This window comes from Mastigoproctus giganteus, chromosome 7, assembly GCF_048544385.1.
Source record: "Mastigoproctus giganteus isolate SK-2022 chromosome 7, ASM4854438v1, whole genome shotgun sequence".
Classification (NCBI taxonomy): domain Eukaryota; kingdom Metazoa; phylum Arthropoda; class Arachnida; order Uropygi; family Thelyphonidae; genus Mastigoproctus; species Mastigoproctus giganteus.
In genome coordinates, this window is record NC_143581.1 from 8,883,136 (window position 1) to 8,904,450 (window position 21,315).

At 34.8% G+C, this 21,315-nt stretch overlaps 1 protein-coding gene across 1 annotated transcript in view; it reads left to right on the forward strand.

Moving 5' to 3' along the window:
• Window positions 1-21,315, forward strand: part of pnut (septin 7-like protein pnut) — a 131,743-nt gene that overhangs the window by 91,139 nt on the left and 19,289 nt on the right. Inside the window, exons 11-12 of the mRNA XM_090378640.1 lie at window positions 4,180-4,315; window positions 9,022-9,185. Coding sequence (XP_090234766.1) covers window positions 4,180-4,315; window positions 9,022-9,185 — 300 coding nt within the window. The remainder of the gene's footprint in view (window positions 1-4,179; window positions 4,316-9,021; window positions 9,186-21,315) is intronic.

Here is a 21,315-nt window from a genome sequence, read left to right on the forward strand (position 1 = left end):
GAATTTTCCAGCCTTTGTTTTGTTCACAGATGAGGCTTATTTCGCTCGTGAAGGCTTATTCAATCAGCACAATGCTCATGTGTGGGCTCACGACAACCCACACGGTGTGCGCCCCCATGCGGCACAACATCGCTTTGCAATAAATGTGTGGGCAGGTATGGTCGGTGACTGCTTAGTCAGCCCACATCTGTTACCATCCCCCATGAACTCGGCTAAATATCAGATCTTTCTTGAACAAGTTCTACCAGGGTTTCTTGACGATGTTCCAGCAAATATATCAGGTGAGCATGGGGGGCCAGGCAACGGGTCCCGTGGTGGACCCGTTGCCTGGCCCCCCATGCTCACCTGATTTATCGAGCCTTGATTTCTTTCTGTGGGGGGCCTTCAAATCTGTCATATAAGGCAATGGTCAGGCCACACCTAGAGTACTGTATACAGGTCTGGAGGCCTCATTTCAAGAAGGATGTAGAGCTGCTGGAACGAGTAAGAGAAGGGCAACAAGATTAGTGAATGGAACAAAGGGGTGCTCTTACGAAGAAAGGCTTAAGTTTTGCAAATTACAGTGTCTGGAGACCAGGCACCAGCGAGGTGATCTGATAGAGGTGTATAAAGCCTTGAATGGTTTGAGCATGCTCAATGCTGATGGAATTCTTCCTCTCGCTCAGAATAATCACCTGAGAGGGCATAAATTCAAATTGAGGAAAGACAGATGTAGGATAGACCTGCGGAAATTTGCCTTTAGCCAGCGGGTGGTTGGTTGGTTGGTGGAACAGACTTCCATCCCTTGTCGTGGAAGTTGATAGCCTAAATAAGTTTAAGGCTCAGTTGGACAGGTATTTTGAACGAACAGATGGGTGAAGTGGAAGTGGTTTTTTTTTTTTTTTTTTGACTGATGCTGTATAAGCTTGCTTTCTTGCATCAAATGCCTCTACTAATGCTAATGCTAAAAAATGTGAGACGAAATATTTAGTTTCAACATGATGGGAGGCACTTGCCCATTATGGAAGGTGGTTCGTGACCATTTGAACAGGCGTTTTGGGTGTCGATGGATTGGCTGCGGTGGACCCGTTGCCTGGCCCCCCATGCTCACCTGATTTATCGAGCCTTGATTTCTTTCTGTGGGGGGGCCCTCAAATCTGTCATGTATGAATCGCCTGTGGAGACGGAAATGGATCTCGTGGCGAGACTCATCTGCGCTACTGCTACTGTCAACGAAACTCCAGGTGTGTTTCGTGACACCACGATGCATGTATCGCATCTCATGGTGGAACCTTCGAGCATCTGTTGTAACATCATGAAATGCATCCATCTCATACTCCATTGTTAATAGTGTATTATGTCAAATAAATGTTTGGTGTCATTTCTGCTTCTTGTGCCTCTGCTACTACTTTCCCGTGACGTTTCCGGTTATGGGTTCCTATGCAATTCACATTCCTTTAGATGTTACCTACCTCCCCTAAACGTTTGTACCCATATTTTTGAGACACCGTGTATATATAGCAGTAAACTTTATCCTGTGCAGCAATGCTAGTAATTTGAGTTGTAGAATTGAGGCAACTTATAGTTTGGTGCCTCCGTAGCCAGGTGGGCAAGAGCAGCAATGCGTAGCACACGCTTCTTGATTAGACTGAGGTTCGAGCCCGTGACCACCAAATACGGAGGATGCAGAAAGGTCAGGAAATGACCACCGCATATCCCCAGAGCAATATGGCCTTAGTTGCTAATGCTCCTAAAAACCAAATAACAACAACTTATAGTGACTTGCTTTGCATTGAGATTGCATTTTGTGGCCCATGTGGTTTTGTTGTTTTTTTTTGTACAATATGTAAATGAGACATTTCCCAACTTATGAATAATAACATTCTGTGGCTCTGTCATATGTGAAGCATTGCTCTAAATTTGCTTGAATTTGAATTTTAACATAAAAGCTTATTTCGGATTCATTATAAAGAAATTGGATTTTAGCTATTATTATTATTATAAAATTTTTCTCCTTTGTGGGATTTTTCCGCCCATGATGGATACTGGTACCAAGTGCATGGGGTGGTTGGTTGTCAGGTTACTATTATTATTATAATAATTATTATTATTATTGTTGTTGTTGGCCCACTCTCTTACTATCCTATGGGTGTTCAGGATTGCAACTTTCTGGAGTTCTCTGTGAGGTTTATTGCTGTTGGGTTCTTAAGGAGGCTCTGTGACACTATTCCAGTGGTTGACATGGTGATGAGAGGTATTCATTACTTGTTCTGTATGTCACATTTCTTTGGCTTCCTGTCTTTAGGTCTGTGTACTTCCTGATCGTTTCCTTGTAGGTTTTCTGGAGGTTGTCGATGACAGTTATGTCTGGTCTGCTGTGTGGGATTTTCTTGTCCGTTATTATGGCACAGTCCCAGTATAGTTTGTGAGTGGGGTTCTCTAGAATGACCTGAGGTTTGTACTTGTAATATGGCACACTTTCTTTTTTGATCAACTGGTATTTTTGTGATAGCTTCTGATGTATTATCCTGGCCACCTGGTCATGTCTGTGAGTGTACTCCATCTGGGTGATCATCCTGCTGTGATGTGCCAGATTGTTTCTGGGGCAAGGTGATCGTCAACATGTGTCATCTGTCACTCTGGGATCCTTGACAATTTATTTCTTGGTTACTGGTGTTGACCACTTGGTCTTGGATGACAAGCAGAAATCCTTGGGGAAGAGCTTACTGTTTATGATCCCAAGTGTTAGAAGCTATCTTATCTACATAGTCTTGATGGAGGACATTGTACTGTTTGCCAGCCTTTGTTTCTTCTGTCTGTGTGAAGTGGGTCTCCTTGTTAAGGTTGTGTGTGTGTCATTTTGTCTGTCTTTCTAATGGCTTGGTAGTTTGGTGCTGTTTTCCTGGAAATAATTCCACAGGTTCTTATTCTCCTTCTTTTCTTGTTCAGTGAGGTCAATCAGTTCTTCCCCCCCCTCCCACCCACATCTGGGCTATGGTCAGTCTCTCGATGGCTGACTTCGGGTGGTGTTGGCAGCTTTTGGTCATCATTATCCTGGTCGATCTCGTAATCTCCTCCAGCTTGGTGTTGGTCCAATCTGATTATACCAAAAGAGTGCATAAGTGTTGCTGTGACCATGTTCCTGCTGTTCAGCTTTTATTTTAGCAGGCGTCTCAGTTTCTGATGGTATCTGTCAGTCAGGCATGTCTTTATCTTCTTGTATTCTAACTGGTGAGCCTGCATCATCTCCGGGTCTCTCCCTCTGTTATGGCTTCAATCTCTTCACCAGTCTTCAGCTGGTAGTTTCATCTAACTGGATGTCCTTGATGCATTCCATGGATCTTGCATTTGTCTAGGCCAAATTGCATCCTGCCATCAGTACTTAACTCTTCAGTGATCCAGAGAAGATATCCAAACTCTATTGCCACAACCAAGTGTTGATTCTTGGTTGTGGCATACAGTTTGATGTCATCCATGTACATCAGGTTCTTCATTCTTTTAGGATATTTTCTTACTTGCTGTTATTGAGTGTGGTGAACAGTGGGCCCAGAGAATCTCCCTGGAAGATTCCTTTTCTGAAGGAGATCTGCCTTGTCGGGTGTTCTTTACTACCTTGATGATGTTTTTTTCCAAGAAGTTGTTATAAAACTTTTTCTCCTTTTATTGGATTTTTTCCGCCCCACAACAGGTACTGGTACCAAGTGCATGGGCTGGTTGGTTGTGTCCTGTTGCTATTACTGTTATTGTTACTGTTTGTCGAGGAACTCTCTTACTATCCTACAGGTGTTCGGGATTCCAACTTTCTGGAGTTCCATGTAAATGTTCGCTGGGAAACCTATTGTTGCTAGGTTTTTACGGAGACTCTTTGGCACCATGCCATACATCTTTGGCTTTATTATTATTATGTGTTCACATGTTGGTTTTGTATTTTGCTATTAATGTATTTAATTTCATTGTTATATTTGTAAGAAAGAATGGCAAATGAAACTTCAGTAAATAAGTTAGCTCTGAACAATAAACAAGATTTCTTTATAAAATCAACATTTAGAATAGTTTTGCACTTGCATGTATAATATCAAACTGCTTTGTTTGGTACACATTATTTAGTTTACAAAATGGAGCTTTATTGATGATTGTGCTGATTGATATCTTGTACTCTAAACCAGAACATAAAATGCATAAGGATATTTTTCTATTTAGAAATCCCTTAGCGATGATGGAAGAAGAAAAGAAAGAACATGAAGTTAAAATGAAACGTATGGAACAAGAAATGGAACAAGTATTTGAAATGAAAGTTAGGGAAAAAATGCAGAAATTAAAAGATTCAGAAGCTGATGTAAGTAATTTAATGAATATAGCAGTCTTAAGCAATATATATTATAAAATGCTATAGAAAATAGTATACTTATTAAAATATTTTCTGCAGATAATAAATTAATTGAAATTCAAGTTAACAAACTTCAGTTTTGTGTAAATTATTAGAAAAGTTGATCTTTTATTTATTCAGAAACCATGTTGCTATCACTCATTTCAGCTATTTTGTTTTGATTTAACCTTTTAATAAATATTTCTTTTCAAGATGTTTCAATTATATTTCATGGCTTTTTCACTGCCAGGAAAGCTCTTTTTAAGTTACTGACTTCCTGTCAGCTGGCTGTGGTTTCTATTGGCAATTGTATGTTGAACTGTGAACACTATTGCATCTGCATGAACAGCCATGTGGTGTATGAAAGTAAAACTTACATTTAAACACAACAGCCATTATGTGTACCTTTTAACCCCTAAAAGTGGGCTATGTTTGCCCTTACATGATTGTAGGGGAATATTTCACTGTAGGAGTTGAAATAAAATAAATTTACATGCTTTACTGACTCATGCTGCAGTAAGGCTTGTGCTTATGTTCATGTTAGAGACAAATACCATTATCCTTGTTTCTACCTAAGTTGCTGATGTCTTTTTTTTAAATTGTATATCATCATCGGACATCTCCAGGAGCTACATTACATTATTCACAGTTTTAGCCCTGGTAAATTACTGGAAAATTTACTGGACAACTGTTTTGAAGCCAGCTTCAAAAGCCCTGACTGTCTCAGACTTTTAAATGTATAGTGGATTCACTTATTCAGGTGATGAATAAGTGAATTTAAATATACAATTTAAAAAGATTTGGTAACTTAGCCAGAATTGTGGATAATGGTGTTTTTTCCCTGCTTTGAACATGAGCCCAACCCTTAGCACCAAGTACTCAGCATTGGTCTGTAATGGTTCCAAACCGATCCTGATAATGAAAAATAAAATTAAAGCACATATTACTTTGATTTCACCTCTTACATTGAAATATGTCTCTGCTATCCTATAGTGTTTGTATACTGGTAAGGGCAAACACAGCCACAAAAAACTTAAGCGATTAAAGATGCACATAATAGTTGTTATATGTCTGAATGGAAGTAAAACTCCGTTCACACATATAAACAACCATTATGTGTACCTTTATTAATGATCATTATTTTAACACAGAAGTTGAAATATCCCCCACCCTTACCCTAGTGATCCTATAGCGTCATTTTATCATTCATAGATAAAATGACACTATTTCTGTTAGTAACAGGAAAGACTCCATGTGTGATATTTTGGTTGGTACAAACTAGAAAAATAAATAAAAATTTAATCAAAAGTAATTACATAAATGTGTAACAAAATAATATATAGATTAAAGTCTGATCTCATTTTAATCTGCGTTTATAACATAAATATAATACAGTCAGTCCTCTTATAATACGTGTTTATACTACACGAATTCGATCATACATGATTTATAAATAGGGGAACGATATCTTATATAACACGAACCGAATTCGCTTATGCACGATTCGCCTTTGTGTTTACAAGAAATGGCAGTCGAATGCGGAATCACCCCAACCGAACGCAGCACGATAGGAATGAAGAGAAGATTCTGAAAATATATTTGTTTTTTATATCAGTGAAGGGGAAACACATTTCACCATAATAACGTAAAACCCAACACAATTCCAGCTATTGGTATAATCGCAAATGCTATTAGATCGAGTTTACTACCAGTTTATAACAGATTTCACTAGCAGAAACGCAACTGAAATTGTTTTTATTGTTTTATGGTAGTAACCCCTAGAAATGTGCTTTAGTAAAATGTGAGGTGTTAATAGTGTATCTCTGCCTTTACGGTGTTGTTTATTCAGTTGCTACATGCGTGCAGCTTTGTTTATGTGTATCAAGCGTGCCTCCTCATTTTGTAATTGTGCTTTATTTCCTAAAAATGGGTAAAATATTTAAAAGGTGTGAAAAGGAAGCATCCTAGTGAAGACACTGCAGATTCAGAGAGAAAAAGAAAAGCAATATTGATAAACAGAGGCGGACTGGGTCAAAAATTCTTACCCGGGAAAATTTATAGTGCCCTCATATTATGGTTTATGGCCAAAATCACACCAGCCTCCGGCCCAACGGGGTTTCCCTGGTAAGGCTTATGGCCAATCCGCCTCTGTCGATAGAGAAAAAATATGAAATTGTGAAACGCTTTGAGCAAAATGAAAGACCAGGTGATACTGCACGTGCTACAGACCTAAATGAGGCAACGCCGAGAATTACAAAGAATGCAGAGAAAATAAAAACAACTTTCGTAGCAGGAACAACTCAAAATGTAATTAAAATCCATTAGATTCAGAATTGACACAAAGAATTGGAAGAGATGGAACGGCTGTCATCTGTTTGGATAGAAAATCAAACAGAAAACAAGTTTGCTTACGATAGAAGCAAAAACATTAGCAATATTTTATTACGTAATAGTCGTAATAAAATACTTATGTATTTTATTACGATTAATTATTGTGTTTGATAATGTTTTGGTTACAAATGCGTGTTCAATTTTGGGTGGTCGGTACCTAACCCTATTTTTCCCATAGGGCCTGTTGTTTATATTGCACGAGGGTTTCTAGGAACACAACTATCGTGCTATACGAGGACTGACTGTATCTGCATTTATCCTCTTGTACTATACTGTGCTAATTCTTCTACTTCTTAAATAGACTGTGTATGGCAGTGACTCTGAGTTCATTCTCGTAGCTGTAGGACACACTTCGTGACCTCGAAAAGCATTTATTATCTGTAGCAGGAAAATTTCTCCCAGTTTCACATCATTTCAACAAAATCTTTATAACAATGTACTGCACAACAAACTGGGCAATTTCCTTTCAGGCATAATGCTGAGTACTGATTGAGCCTGTTGTAGTTCATGTTATCCCTCTACAAAATGATGCCAACTTGCTTTATATCTATACATTTCTTAATAAGTCAGTAATAAAATTCTCATTTATGTTGTAATCATCTTTTTATTTATGGTTGGTCTTACTGCTTCATATTAAATATTCTGATGAAAGTAATACAATAAAATAAACTTTTTTTTACAAAATGCAATAAGGTCTACTCTGTTTCATACAAATATTTTACTTACTCTCTTGTATGCTCTTATAAATCAGTATAAATAGCACATACACAGAAATGTATATACAAGCAGTTCTCGCTTTACGAGTTCCCGTGTTTACAAGTTTTTTTTTTCCCCCCCAAGTATCAACAAAATCGAAAATATTAAAATTAATTGCAAAAAATGAACGCTAAACATTCATAAGTATCGCATTTGAAACCACGCGTGTAGCTATACAATACAGTGTACCCAGCTTTATGATATTAATCCGTTACCATCGTATTGCGAAAATATCGTAATGTGAACCCAATAACACATTGTTTTTTGGTAATTCATTCCGTGACCTCGGAAGTTGAAATTTTCGCTGTATAACTCCCTAAAAGGTCGTTTTTATAGTGTAAATTGTATTAGTTACCAATTCAAATCATTAAACATAGTACACTTTCATCGTTATAAGAACCAATTTTGAATGCCTTTGTGCTGTTTTTCTAAAGCACATTTCTGGAGGTCACGACCAAAAAACAAAAACAATTTGCACTTTCTGGTTTATTGGGCTTTTCTGTTAGTGCAAGCAATTATAAATGGGTAGTAAACTGGATCTTATTGCATTTGCGAAAATACCAATAGTGGGATTTGTGTGGGTTTTTGCATTATTATGGTAAAATGTGTTTGCCCTTTACTGAAATCTTCAATCATATAAAAAAACAAAATATTCTCTTCATTCCTTTTTTTTTTTTTAAGCTTTGTAAACTTGTTACTCTGCACAAATCGTGTTAGTTGCAATTTGTGCGTTCCATTAAAAAATGCTTATTCGTGCTATTGAAATTTATAATTCAAGATTATCTTGGAAATAAATGCGTCTTGAAGCATTTCTGAAGAAGACGACTCCTTGTGCAACAAACCAACGTGTACCGAGCCAATAATGAGTGATCAATGAGTGTAATAATGAATGTATAATGAGTGATCAAGTAGTCTATGATGATGAAGAGTAAATATTCTTTAACATTTGTAAGTCATAAATAATTTCCCTATTATTATAATTTGCTTGATTTTACAGGCTACGTTTTCATTTCTTTGGATAAATCAATCATTGTTTAAACAAACTAATTAGCTAAATAATTTCATTGTTGAGAACGTAACCCCTATTTTTAACATTGTCTATGGGAAATAAATTTCCGCTTTACGAGCACGCACTAGGAACAAATTAACTCGTAAAGTCGAGAACTACCTGTAATATGTTCTTGTGCAATTAAAAATACTATTTTTAATAATGATAAGAAAAAGAGAACTGTAGAATAAAGAAGAATGGGTAATGAGCCTCCAACACAAGACCACCATTGTGTACACTGAAACTACTCTCTGCACCAGCAGCTGGACTTGAAAAGTGAAAACTAAGGATATCAGTGTTATTCAAATGTAATTTTTGAAAGAATGGCTGAGTATTTCTTTTCACATTTTAAAGGTGAATATATATTGTTTTCTTTGGAATAAATGTACTTTATTAATAAATAATTTACTTTATTACATTTACACTACTATTACATTCATTTATTACATTTACACTACTTGATTATATTTACAAATAATAGCTTCAGCGGAGGCACGAACAGATGAAAAAGAGTTTAGAACAGCAGCGATTAGAGTTGGAAGAAAAGAGGCGAACATTTGAAAAGGAGAGGACAGCCTTTGAACTAGCTAATAAGGATGTTGAAGATGCTTTTAGGCGTATGACTGTTGAAACTAATTCAAAAGAGTGAGTATTTGATTATTTTTAAAAATTATTTAAATATTAAATGTGCTGTGACTGAAAATATGATTTAATAAAAATACACTTGACTTGAAGTAGCTGACATTTAACTTTTAATCTTGAAAACTGTCTTTATAGAAAGCTCTTATTACTTAAAAATGTTTAGAATAACAAACAATTTATTTTTCTGGAAAATTCATATAACAGTGGTTTGTTTATATCAGACTTATATTATATTCAAGTAATCAGAAGTGATAAACCTTAAGTGGCATTATTTCTTTGACCATACTAATAAATGCTGCTCATATAAATACAGTCAGTCCTCGTATAACACGTGTTTACACTACATGAATTCGATCATATACGATTTATAAATAGGGGAACGATATCTTATATAACACGAACCAAATTCGCTTATGCACGATTCGCCTTTGTGTTTACAAGAAATGGCAGTCGAACGCGGAATCACCCCAACCGAACGCAGCACGATAGGAATGAAGAGAAGATTCTGAAAATGTATTTATGTTTTTTATATCAGTGAAGGGGAAACACATTTCACCATAATAACGTAAAAACCAACACAATTCCAGCCATCGGTATAATCGCAAATGCAATTAGATCGAGTTTACTACCAGTTTATAAACAGATTCCACTAGCAGAAACACAACTGGAAATTGTTTTTATTGTTTTATGGTAGTAACCCCTAGAAATGTGCTTTAGTAAAATGTGAAGTGTTAATAGTGTATCTCAGCCTTTACGGTGTTGTTTATTCAGTTGCTACACACGCGCAGCTTTGTTTATGTGTATCAAGCGTGCTTCCTCGTTTTGTAATTGTGCTTTGTTCCCTAAAAATGAGTAAAATACTTAAAAGGTGCGAAAAGGAAGTGTCCTGGTGAAGACACTGCAGATTCAGAGAGAAAAAGAAAAGCAATATCGATAAACAGAGGCGGACTGGGTCAAAAATTCTTACCCGGGAAAATTTATAGTGGCCTCATACTATGGTTTATGGCCAAGATCACACTGGCCTCCAGCCCACCAGGGTTTCCCGGGTAAGGCTTATGGCCAGTCTGCCTCTGTCGATAGAGAAAAAATATGAAATTAAATTGTGAAACGCTTTGAGCGAAATTAAAGACCATGTGATATTGCACGTTCTGCAGACCTAAATGAGGCAACGCTGGGAATTAGAAAGAATGCAGAGAAAATAAAAACAACTTTCATAGCAGGAACAACTCAAAGTGTAACTAAAATCCATTAGATTAAGACGCAAATAATTGGAAGAGATGGAACACCTGTCATCTGTTTGGATAGAAAATCAAACAAAAAACAAAAAACAAGTTTGCTTACGATAGAAATAAAAGCATTAGCAATATTTTATTACGTAATAGTCGTAATAAAATGCGTAAGTATTTTATTACGATAATTTGTGTTTGGTAATGGTTTGGTTACAAATGTGTGTTCAATCTTGGGTGGTCGGCACCTAACCCCATTTTTCCCATAGGGCCTGTTGTTTATATTGCACGATTTTGCATTGCACGAGGGTTTCTAGGAATGCAACTATCGTGCTATACGAGGACTGACTGTATCAGGAAATTACTTTTACATCTTCACATGTAAGAAAGCATTTGACACTGAAATTTTCATTTTTAAATTTTAGAAGTGTAGTGTACATATGTAAGCAAATGCATGATACATCTCACTAGTGAAGTATAATGACTAATAAAATAATTGATTATAGGGAATTGTTTTAGAACCAATTACATGTAATTCATTGATAATTTGTTTATTTATGCATTAGCAGTTAACAGTGATACAAAAGTTGTGTAGATTCCCAAAACAAGAGGCTTTTATAAATTTTTTTAAAATTTATAGAGAACTATTTATAGTTTTATAGAAAAATGAGAACAATTTATAGAGAACTAATACTAAATGCAAGTGATCATAAAATCATGCAACTTATACTGTCAATCCACTCCACTATAATGGATTGCTAATTTGCATTTAGTATTTTGTGGTGGCAAATGATGCAAGAAAGCAAGCCTATAAGAGCATCAGCCAAAAAAAAAATATATATTACTCACTTCAACCATCCATCCCCTCCAAGAATTTTAGTTCTTCCTCAAATTTATTCAAAGAACCCCTCTCCACAACAACAGACAGAAGCTTGTTCCAACAATCAACCACTCACTGGCTGTAAGCAAACTTCTGCACATCTATCCTGCAACCATCCTTCCTCAATTTGAATTTCCTCAATTTATGTTCCCACATGTGTGTAGTTTCAGCAAAGGGAAGAATGCTATCGACATTGAGGTTACTCAACCCATTCAAGGCCTCATACACCTTAATCATATTTCCTTGCAGGTGTCTTGTCTCCAGATGCAGCAGTTTTCAGAACTAGTCTATCTTGGTAAGAGCACCCTTTTGTTCCCTTCACCAATCTCATTGCTGTTTCAGCAGATCTACATCCTTCCTAAAATTAGGCCTCCAGACTTGTATACAGTACTCAAGATGTAGCCTAAGCATCCTCTTGCTTTGTACAAAGGGATAATTAAATTCCTGTATATCATTGACAAAACTCCTGTGAACTGTCCTGGCAGCCTGTCTGCACTGCTTAGAGAACTTCATATCTGACTGCAGAATTACCCCAAGGTCTTTAATGAAATTTCCATGTCATTTGTTGTGCTGAGTGTTGTATGCATGGTTTGCATACAACACTCAGCATGCATGTTGTATGCATGCTTCTTCAGTGGTGTGGTAGTTTGTAAATGATTTTACAGCAAAGATGAATTATTTTGTAGGAGTTGGTGTGTTTTGACAGTATTACAGTAACACCAACAACATAAGGGTGAGGATAGATGTGAGAAAGGTTCCACTGTACAAGTGATCATCACTAAGTTGTAATCCATGGTATATGCAGAGGATATTAAACAGTGTACTTCGTAGGTTGTTGGTGAGAAAAAGCTCAAAAGTGTATGTGCAAATTGTTTAGTAATCTGAAAGTAATTATTTTTTTATTATTATTATATATTTTTTATGTTTATTAATAATAGAAAAGCCAGGCATTTCTACCAGCTTGGCTTGTACAAACAAAAAATTGAATCCAGCTGAACTTATGAACATTAAAATCTTTGCAAAAAATAACTTTACTGTTATGAAAATTAGATTAGAGAAAGTTGAGTTTCGAAGAAAGATGGTCATTAAGTTCTGAGTAATTTGCTATGTTGGTAGAGCTATAGAGACGACAGTCAAAGGAAATCAAAATAATGACAATTGCAAGTTTGTAAATCTCTGGGAATGAATATCATAGCGGATATATGTTCAAGTACCTTTTAAATTGTAATCGTACATTGTTTTCATCATCATCATCAGCCATTTTCAATCCACTGCAGGATGAAGGCCTCTCCAGCAACTTTCCAGTTCCTTCTGTTTTGTGCAATGGCCATCCATTTACTACCCACAAACTCATGAATTTCATCTGTCCATCTCCGTTGTTGTCTTCCAGGTTTTCTTCTAGCTCCTCTTGGGTACCATTCTGTTATTCTCTTAGTCCATCTGTCATGTCTTTGAGCTATGTGTCCTGCCCAAAACCATTTTAGTTCTTTAGTTTTGATAAGAATGTCCTTTACTTGAGTTTGCTGCCTAATCCATGTGTTTTTCTTCTTATCTAACAGTCTGATTCCCAATATAATTCATTCCATTCTTCACTGTGTAGTGGCACCTCCGTAGCCAGGTGGGTAGGAGCAGCAGTGCGTAGCACATGCTTCTTGATTAGACTGGGGTTCGAGCCCATGTCCACCAAATACGGAGGATGCAGAAAGGTCAGGGAATGACCACCGCATATCCCCGGAGCAATATGGCCTTAGTTGCTAATGCTCCTAAAAACCAAACAACTCATAACTCGCTGTGTAGTTCTCAGCTTCTCTTCCATTCTTTTGGTGAGTGCCCAAGTTTCACTTCTATAAGTCATGGTGGGAAGTATACATTGGTTCATTATTTTATGTTTCAGACAAATTGGGATATTGCATATTTCCTGAATGCTATCCATCCAAAATTTATTCTTCTCTTGACTTCCAGCTATTTATCATTATTACAGCTAATGACTTGTCCCAGATAAGTATATGACTCCACCTTTTCAATTACTGCTTTATACATTGTTTTATTATAGCACAATTACATTAAGTTTTATAACATCTCAGTTTTAACTTTAACTGACTGCAGTGGTTAGGGTATTAATTTACTAATAAAAAAAAATTAATTATTTGAAATAAAGTGACTAACTTGTAACTGGATGTGATGAGATACAAGTGACGTTAAAAACTGATTAAGTTTAACTGATTTGATTTACTCACACACTACACATTTTGATGATTGATTCTGTTTGGAACACAAATTTTTGCCAATTTATCTATAGCATTATGTGATCTTCCCTTAAAATAGTGCTTTTTATATATATAAATTTTATTCTGATAGTAATTTATTTTATATTACATTGATTTTCATAACAGAAACACATTGATAATATGATTAAATAGTGGAAATGGAATTTTTCCCTGATATATCAAGCTTCCTGATCAAATATTTTCAGTTTATTGGATATTACTAATTCAGAAATGATTTCTAGTGCAGCTGAACAATTTTGTGATGTAAGTTAAGGGGTAAATTTTATTTCTATTGAGTGTTAAGTTTATGGTAGCCATTTTTCTACCATAAACCTAACACTCCCTTGATCTCCCCATTGGGAAGCAGATATATGCATAATAAATTGGGTTTTATTTAAATTAAGGCTGTAAACAGAAATTAGGATGACAAAGACAAGCATTATAGTCTCATAAGCCAACTGGTTTTTGAAAGATAGACTATGAAAAAGGGCTCAGTTTTCATGACATTTTTCTTGAATAAAAGTGGACTTCCCTGATCATGACTTTACATGGGTCATTAAATTTGCAGGTTAATTCCATTAAAATATACCTACAATTAAAAAAACACTCCTACTCTGCAATATTTACCTTTGTTGATGGGCATCACTTTCTGGGACCTTTACTGATCTCTTGAAGACATGCAAACTCCCCAGTGGAGTTGAATGTCTTCAAGGGATCAATACAGGTCCTAGAAAGAGATGCTCGTCATGCAGGTATATATCACAGATGGTGGAAATGGAAAGTGTTTTTTTTTAATTGTAGTTATATCTTAAAAGTGGGCTGTTAAATGGGTAAAATGAAATATCAATACCAAAAGACAAACAAGATTTTTACTCAGTAGACTGGTAACCAAAGAATTATTGCTTATACAAGAATATGGGAAATTAGGGCATTGTGTAAAGTCAATTAGTAGTCTATGAGGAAGTCACATAAGTTCCTAGGAAATTAAAGTTGACTTCTCTTTTTTTTGCAGCCAATCTTCTGGGGATCATTTTTGGGTTAAAACTGACACCATTAGCTGTGGAGTTTTCAAAGCACAGTTGTTGCTGTGGCTAAATTGAGTTCAGGGACAAGACTGTGCAGTAAAGGCTTCCTTGTTCTACCATTTAAAGAATTGGATGGATCAGTAGAATATACCACATGACATTGGGTGATGCTGATCAATCCTTCAGTCAGAATTAAAGTTTTTTCCACCAGGCCATTTAATTTCTAAAGGTTGTATAAGGAAACCTTTTTTAATGTATATCAACTACAAGAAAACGTGACTGTTAAACTGGAGTGGATTTTCTTGTTTGGCAAAGACAATACAAAAATACTGCTATTTCCAAAAATTATACAATGACAATTTTTGTATAATTTAACAGGTCCTGTTCTTGCATTCATGACAGTTTTTTTGGGGTGGGGACAAATTTTTATAACGCATTCTTCACACACACACCTTCACTATCAACAGTGTGAATTTTCATGAGAGACAGTCAGTCCTGGTTCCCTGGGAACACATTCTCATGTAAACCATAACCTGATTTTCTGCAATGTGTTTCTTGTTTTCTTATGTATGCAACAAATGTTTTAGATACACCAGACTAGCAGAAATGAGTCTGATACTTTTAAATTTATTTTATTAGTTTCATTGCTATTAAATCAGTTTTTTAATGTCATTTGTCTCATGCCTTATTATTAAATAATTGCATTATTAACCAGGATTTAATGGAGAGAGAGCTTTTCTCATACATACAAAATATTAATAGAAACTAAGATGTTGCTTTTCAGTTAATATTTTGTTTGTTCAATTAATGTTTCTGTGTATTCAGATTACCTTTTTTCCAACCCAAGTGTGTTACCAGCCCTGGTGACAGGTCCCAATCTTTCTAGTTTTAGGGTTATTTTGTCACATCATGTTCTTGAACTGATAACATGGTTTCCACTTAGTTCAAAGCTTCCCAAATTGTCACATCATGTTCTTGAACTGATAACATGGTTTCCACTTAGTTCAAAGCTTCCCAAATTTACCCCCTGGCGGCAGTCATACTTGTTTTTAGGTGGAGCATTTGTCACAAAGCACTTTTTTTTTAACAAAATAGTGACAAACCATCCCATAATTCAGGTATGAAGAGTTTTTATTTTTTTTTATTTTTTATTTCTATTATTTGTATTTTATTTCTTTGAAAATAAATGTTTTGAAATATGAATATACATACTTTTATTAATTTATATTAATTTAATTTATATGTATAACTAAATTTTAGATCAGATATGTTTATTTGCACTTGTTCTGGAACTTGGAGGGTACATGAAATTTATGAAAAATTAAGGGGTCTCAAGGTATACAAGTTTGTGAACCTCTGACTTAGTTTAATGTTATTTTTAGCACTGAGTTATATACCTTTACACTGGATACAGCTTTGTTTGGTTTGCTACATATCTTTTGATGGATCACTTAAAATCTACTTATGAGCCTCACTTTGGGAACTGCTGCCATCTAAACTTTTACTGTAAATGTAAATTTTAATATAATTTGTCACATTAGTTAATATTAATCCACATTGATCAACGGTAAGTTTTTACAAAAATAAGCAATGTTATAACGCACTTTGATATCTTAGAAAATTCCTGTTGAAACTAATAGCATTGGCCATAATATATTTTTAAAAATATTTATTACAAAAACAATAAGAATTTGTTTTTGCAATTGTTACAGTTATTGGAATTTGCAGTTATTGCATCTTGGAAGTGGCATGTTTGTAATGGCAAGTTAGGGGAAGATTTGGATTTATAAATGGAAGAATCAGATTTCACTTGATAATGGTTATTTGATAATGGTTACTTGATAATGGTTATTGAGTTGCCATAAATAACTATAGCTGCTAATGTTGCTACTATATGCTGTTAAATTGCAAGAATTTACAATTATTATTTTTTATTTTATTTTATTTTATTATTTTTTTTTTTTTTCAAAGTAGATTAAGTCATGTATATTGCTAGCATGGATTTTGATAGAGTGTAAGGTTTTTACATTTTGAAGAATAAATTTTATTACTGCTTAAAATTATAACTATCTTTTAGTAAGTTCTGTCTGCTGCATTATCTTTTGCAACAAACAGTGATATATTCAACCATCTTTAATATTGTGAAGAAGGCTCTAAGCCTTCATAACCATTTAATTTAGGTGTATTGTAGATATCTCTGATCTATCTGTCTAGGACACTACAACCTACTGGAAAGAGCCGCCATACTCATCCAAAGTGCAAAATTTTGCCTTCTACCTGCCGCCATATGTAATTATCTAACTCTGTGAATGCATCGAATGTCACTTGCTGGTAGATGGAAGACCATGACAGGAAACTAGCCTGCATTCCTGACACATAAGACAGAATAAGCAGTGGCAGTGTGATCAGTGATATAAACTTTAGCAGTTGTTTGCATATGCATGCACACACACTTGTAGAAAAATTGCTAAAATGTTTTTATATTATATGAAATACCTTTCCTTCGTGCTTACTGAATAAAGTAAAACCTTAATATAGTTAAATCTCATAGTTCAAGGAATACACAGTGTGGCAATTGGAAAATGAGACTGATGCTAGAAAAAAATAATGATCCTATGTACCAGAGTAATTTCCTCCCACATCCACACACTGCATGCAGCAATTGCGAAGTGACTGGAACGACTGGTGGAAGGTTGTAACTGGTATTCTGTTCAGTGTTCTCATCACAGCTCTTTGGTGTCAACGTCATGAAAATTTTAGTGGTGCCTTGAGCTTTGGGAACAAAAACAAGTTGCACAGGGCTAGGTCTGGTGAATATTGTGTGTGCAAAACTCCCAAACAGTGAAAGCCTTGTGGCTTGATGCATTGTTGTGCAAGAGGGACCAAATGTTTAAAATCATCCAGGTATTAGGCAGCAGTAGCAATTTGCAATTTGGCCATTGGTCACGAACTCTGCACAATTTCCATGCTGTCATAGAGGTTATGAGCATGGTTTTGATTTTTGATCTTAAGAAACTTTTTTTTTTTTAGCTTTCGCCGACTTTCACTTTGAACTTTGTTGCTCCATTGCAGGGGTCGTACTGAAAACACCTTTCATCACCTATAACAATCAAACTGGGGAAGTTGGGTTTGCTTTCACTGGCCTAATGAGTTCTCTGCAGTGGTCAACTTGCACCTGCCATTGACAGCCTCTTAAAGAATATGGAATAAACTGCACAGAGACCTTCATTTTCTTCAAATCCTTAGTTAAGTTATTATTTGTCAAATGGTTTCCTTATTAACACACAGATCTGAAATAATTTGAACCATTGCACATCGCTCATTGGTAATGATTTCCTGCACCTTTTCAATCAGCTCTGGCGTTTGAGCTGTTTTTACTGGGCCCAGATGTTCATTGTCTTCTGGTGATTCTCTTCCACAGGTGAAATGTTTATGCCACTTGAACACATGTGCACAAGACAGACAATTCTCTCCCCACACTTATTTCATCATTTGAAATGTTTCCGTGGCACTTTTTCCCAGTCAAACACACAACGTATCCTTGCTCCTTGTTCTATTGCCCCTCTTCAACGGGAGAGGCATGAAGTTCAGCTTTCACTGCATTCTGAAATGGTGGCAATTTTCACTCATCTTGACTGCAGTGCTCGAGGAACAATCATGCTTTCATTTCATGTTCACTTCTAGTAGATGGCAGCCCCAGCACTTGTATCATAACAACAGCCTCTTTTTCCAATTGCCACACTGTGTAGATACTTCAAATCAGTTTTTATTTCTGTATTTGTTTGGAAACAACCTCAATTTTATTTTTTTTTGCTATATTAAGGTTTTGCTCTACAGTTTAGTTTTATTGGACTTTGATAAATCAAATCTTTTTTATAATGAAATTTTTCCGCCCCACACTTCTTTTGGTGATATGCAAATAGTTATAAAATTAAGTGTAATTTTTTTTAAACCTTACATATAACAAAATCACTGATTTTTCATTTCTATTCAAAAAATTATGAATATTATACCTGAAGCTTTGGTTTGATATGTACCGCTTTGTAATTATGATATTTAAATTATACTGTTAATTGCTATAAATTTCTGTATGGAAGTGGGGGGGGGGATCTGTAAGTGTTAATTTTAGATATACATGTGTATATATGTATATATGTTTATAGTGAGTGATGACCAAAAAAATTTATTTTTTGGTTATGAAATTAGAATGAGGCTGGAGCTGAGGTCAGATCTTGACCCCTCTTGAAAAAAAAAATAGAAATGCGCTTTGTCTTCCTAATCGTGACTTTAAATAAGTTATTTACTTTGGCATACAGCTTATTTACAGCTGGCCTACAAAATATTTTAAATTTTCAGTTAACTCTGAACCCCTTTAACAGGAGTAAACCATCCATGATTTTCAAATAGTTTATTTCTTTGTAAACAAACATTTTATCCATCAGCAGACTTTGAAAATAATTTGTTGTGCTGAATTTTTTGCCAGAACTGTTTCATTCAAACAAGACTTTAAACAAAGCCCTATTAATAAAAAAAAAGTCATTTGGAACCTGGAATTGGAATGTATTTGTTGTTAATGGGTTTAGAATTTTACTATACTAGAGTACTATAGTTCTAGGCACATTTTATGTGTATGGATGATATTTTTTAAAGGGGTGGGGAGGGAGGGGGATAGGCAGGAAGGTCATTGATATGCAATAGGAAAAATGTGAATTTTACCTTGTATTATATTCCAGAATTAGTCATAAATCATAGCAATAAAGCCATCAGACATAGCAAATGATTAGAAACAGGGCATAAGAGGAAACTTAGAAATGCCTGATGCTCAGTGAGTATTTTTGAAATTTGAAGAGCAAATGCTTGAGTTTTTCCAAAACTTTTTCTGTTCAAGTTGATAAAGGATTGGTTAGTGCTGCTTTCCCCTCTGAATTAATTGACACAAATACTCATTTATGCATATAGTATAAATGCCTGATTTCATTCAAAACTATTTCTGATTGATTGATTTTGGTCTGTCATGGAATTTTACTTCCCTTTGCTACAGGATTAAAAACCCAATATTTTTTTTTTTTAACCCACATATTCCTATTTTGATATTTTACCCACACAAAAATGTGGGTAAAATATCAAAATAGGAACAGATTTATAGTATTTCATATTTTATGATGTATCGTGATGGAATCATAAAATTCGAGTTACAGTCATTATTACTGGCAGTCTCCAGAGCATTCCTGATGTATGTATTTAAATATCTGTATATAGTATATATTTTTTATTAATATTAAAATGTGTATATGAAACACTTTGCCAAGATACCAGGATTCACTAGAGAAATTGACTTTTGTTAGATTATTTAATACTGACTAAAAGAGATGAGATCATCTCTAGTTTCATAACTATCTCAAATTTTAATATATTTCCTAACATTTATCATTTATATTCCCTAAATGATAACTTAATTTAGGGATAATAATTATTACCAATAAAATATCGACTGTGATAATGAATTGCAGACTGTCTGCGGAACTTTAGTAAGATAATATTATAAAAGCATTTTGGAATTTTGAGCACTTCTCCCGCTTTAATTGATAAAAGAAAGTATTGTAATTTAGGTGGAAATGATGCTTTAATGTGAGACTTTACAGAAGTAGCAAAAGAAAGATTCATCAAATAAAATCTCTTTTTTTTTTTTTTTTTTTTTTTCATTTTAGTTTTTGTTATTATATATAAAGGTTTCCTTTTTTTTTTTTTTTTTTTTTTTTTTGTTTTGCTGTATAGATTGTAAATATTTATCACATAGCTGTATATTTGATGTTTTTTTTATTTTTCTTAATGTAAGTTGAATCTACCATTTCTGCTGAAAGTGCTGTAAAGATACACTTAAAGATATAATTTTTGTAAGATTTTTTTTTTATGTGATGAAGGGTCTGCCAAAAGAAGTTCAGTAATTTTATATGGTTATAATTTCTAGAGTTAATGAAAATGCTTTGTAATTTTTATGATGAACAGATGGATGGTAAAAATTCTTGAAGTTAAAAAAAAAACAGCGCGCGCACACACACATCACACAAAACTTGTTATTAATACTGCTGTTTCTGAATATGTCTTCTGCAGTTGTTTTAATGCTTCTGAAAAATGGGATAGCAAATGATACACAACACTCAGGAAGAACACAATGAAAACATTGTGCTTAAAACATCTTAATGTTTTAAGAAACTCACATGAAATTGACTGAGACATTCTGTGGAATCTTGAAATTGCTGAACCCTCATGAGAGGTTACCTTGAGAAAAAATTGCTGGGCAGCAGTTGAGAAAAAAAAAACTGCTGCTGTTATAAAGAAATACAACCCAAAATAACAATTTCAGGTTCTATTTCTTTCTCTGTTATTTTTTGGCAAGCATTCTGAAATCACTCCATCCCATAGATAAATATATTATACCAAAAAGCATTATATACTTGGAGACCTGGTCTTCAGCCCAAAAAACTTATAAGATCCAAACCTAAAGAATAAATACAGGAGTAACTAATAATACATGTAGTATCAGTATACTATATGAAAATGCTTGGTTCTCCATGACAATATAGTAATTTAATCCTGGTCTCTTTTGAAGAGGTCTGGTTTCTTGAGACTGGAAGAATTCTTGAAGGATTCTTCAAGAATTCTTCCAGTTATTTAGGCCTGAAACCTGCATAACATGCAGATCAGTCATTGAACATACACTTATACAGTATATAT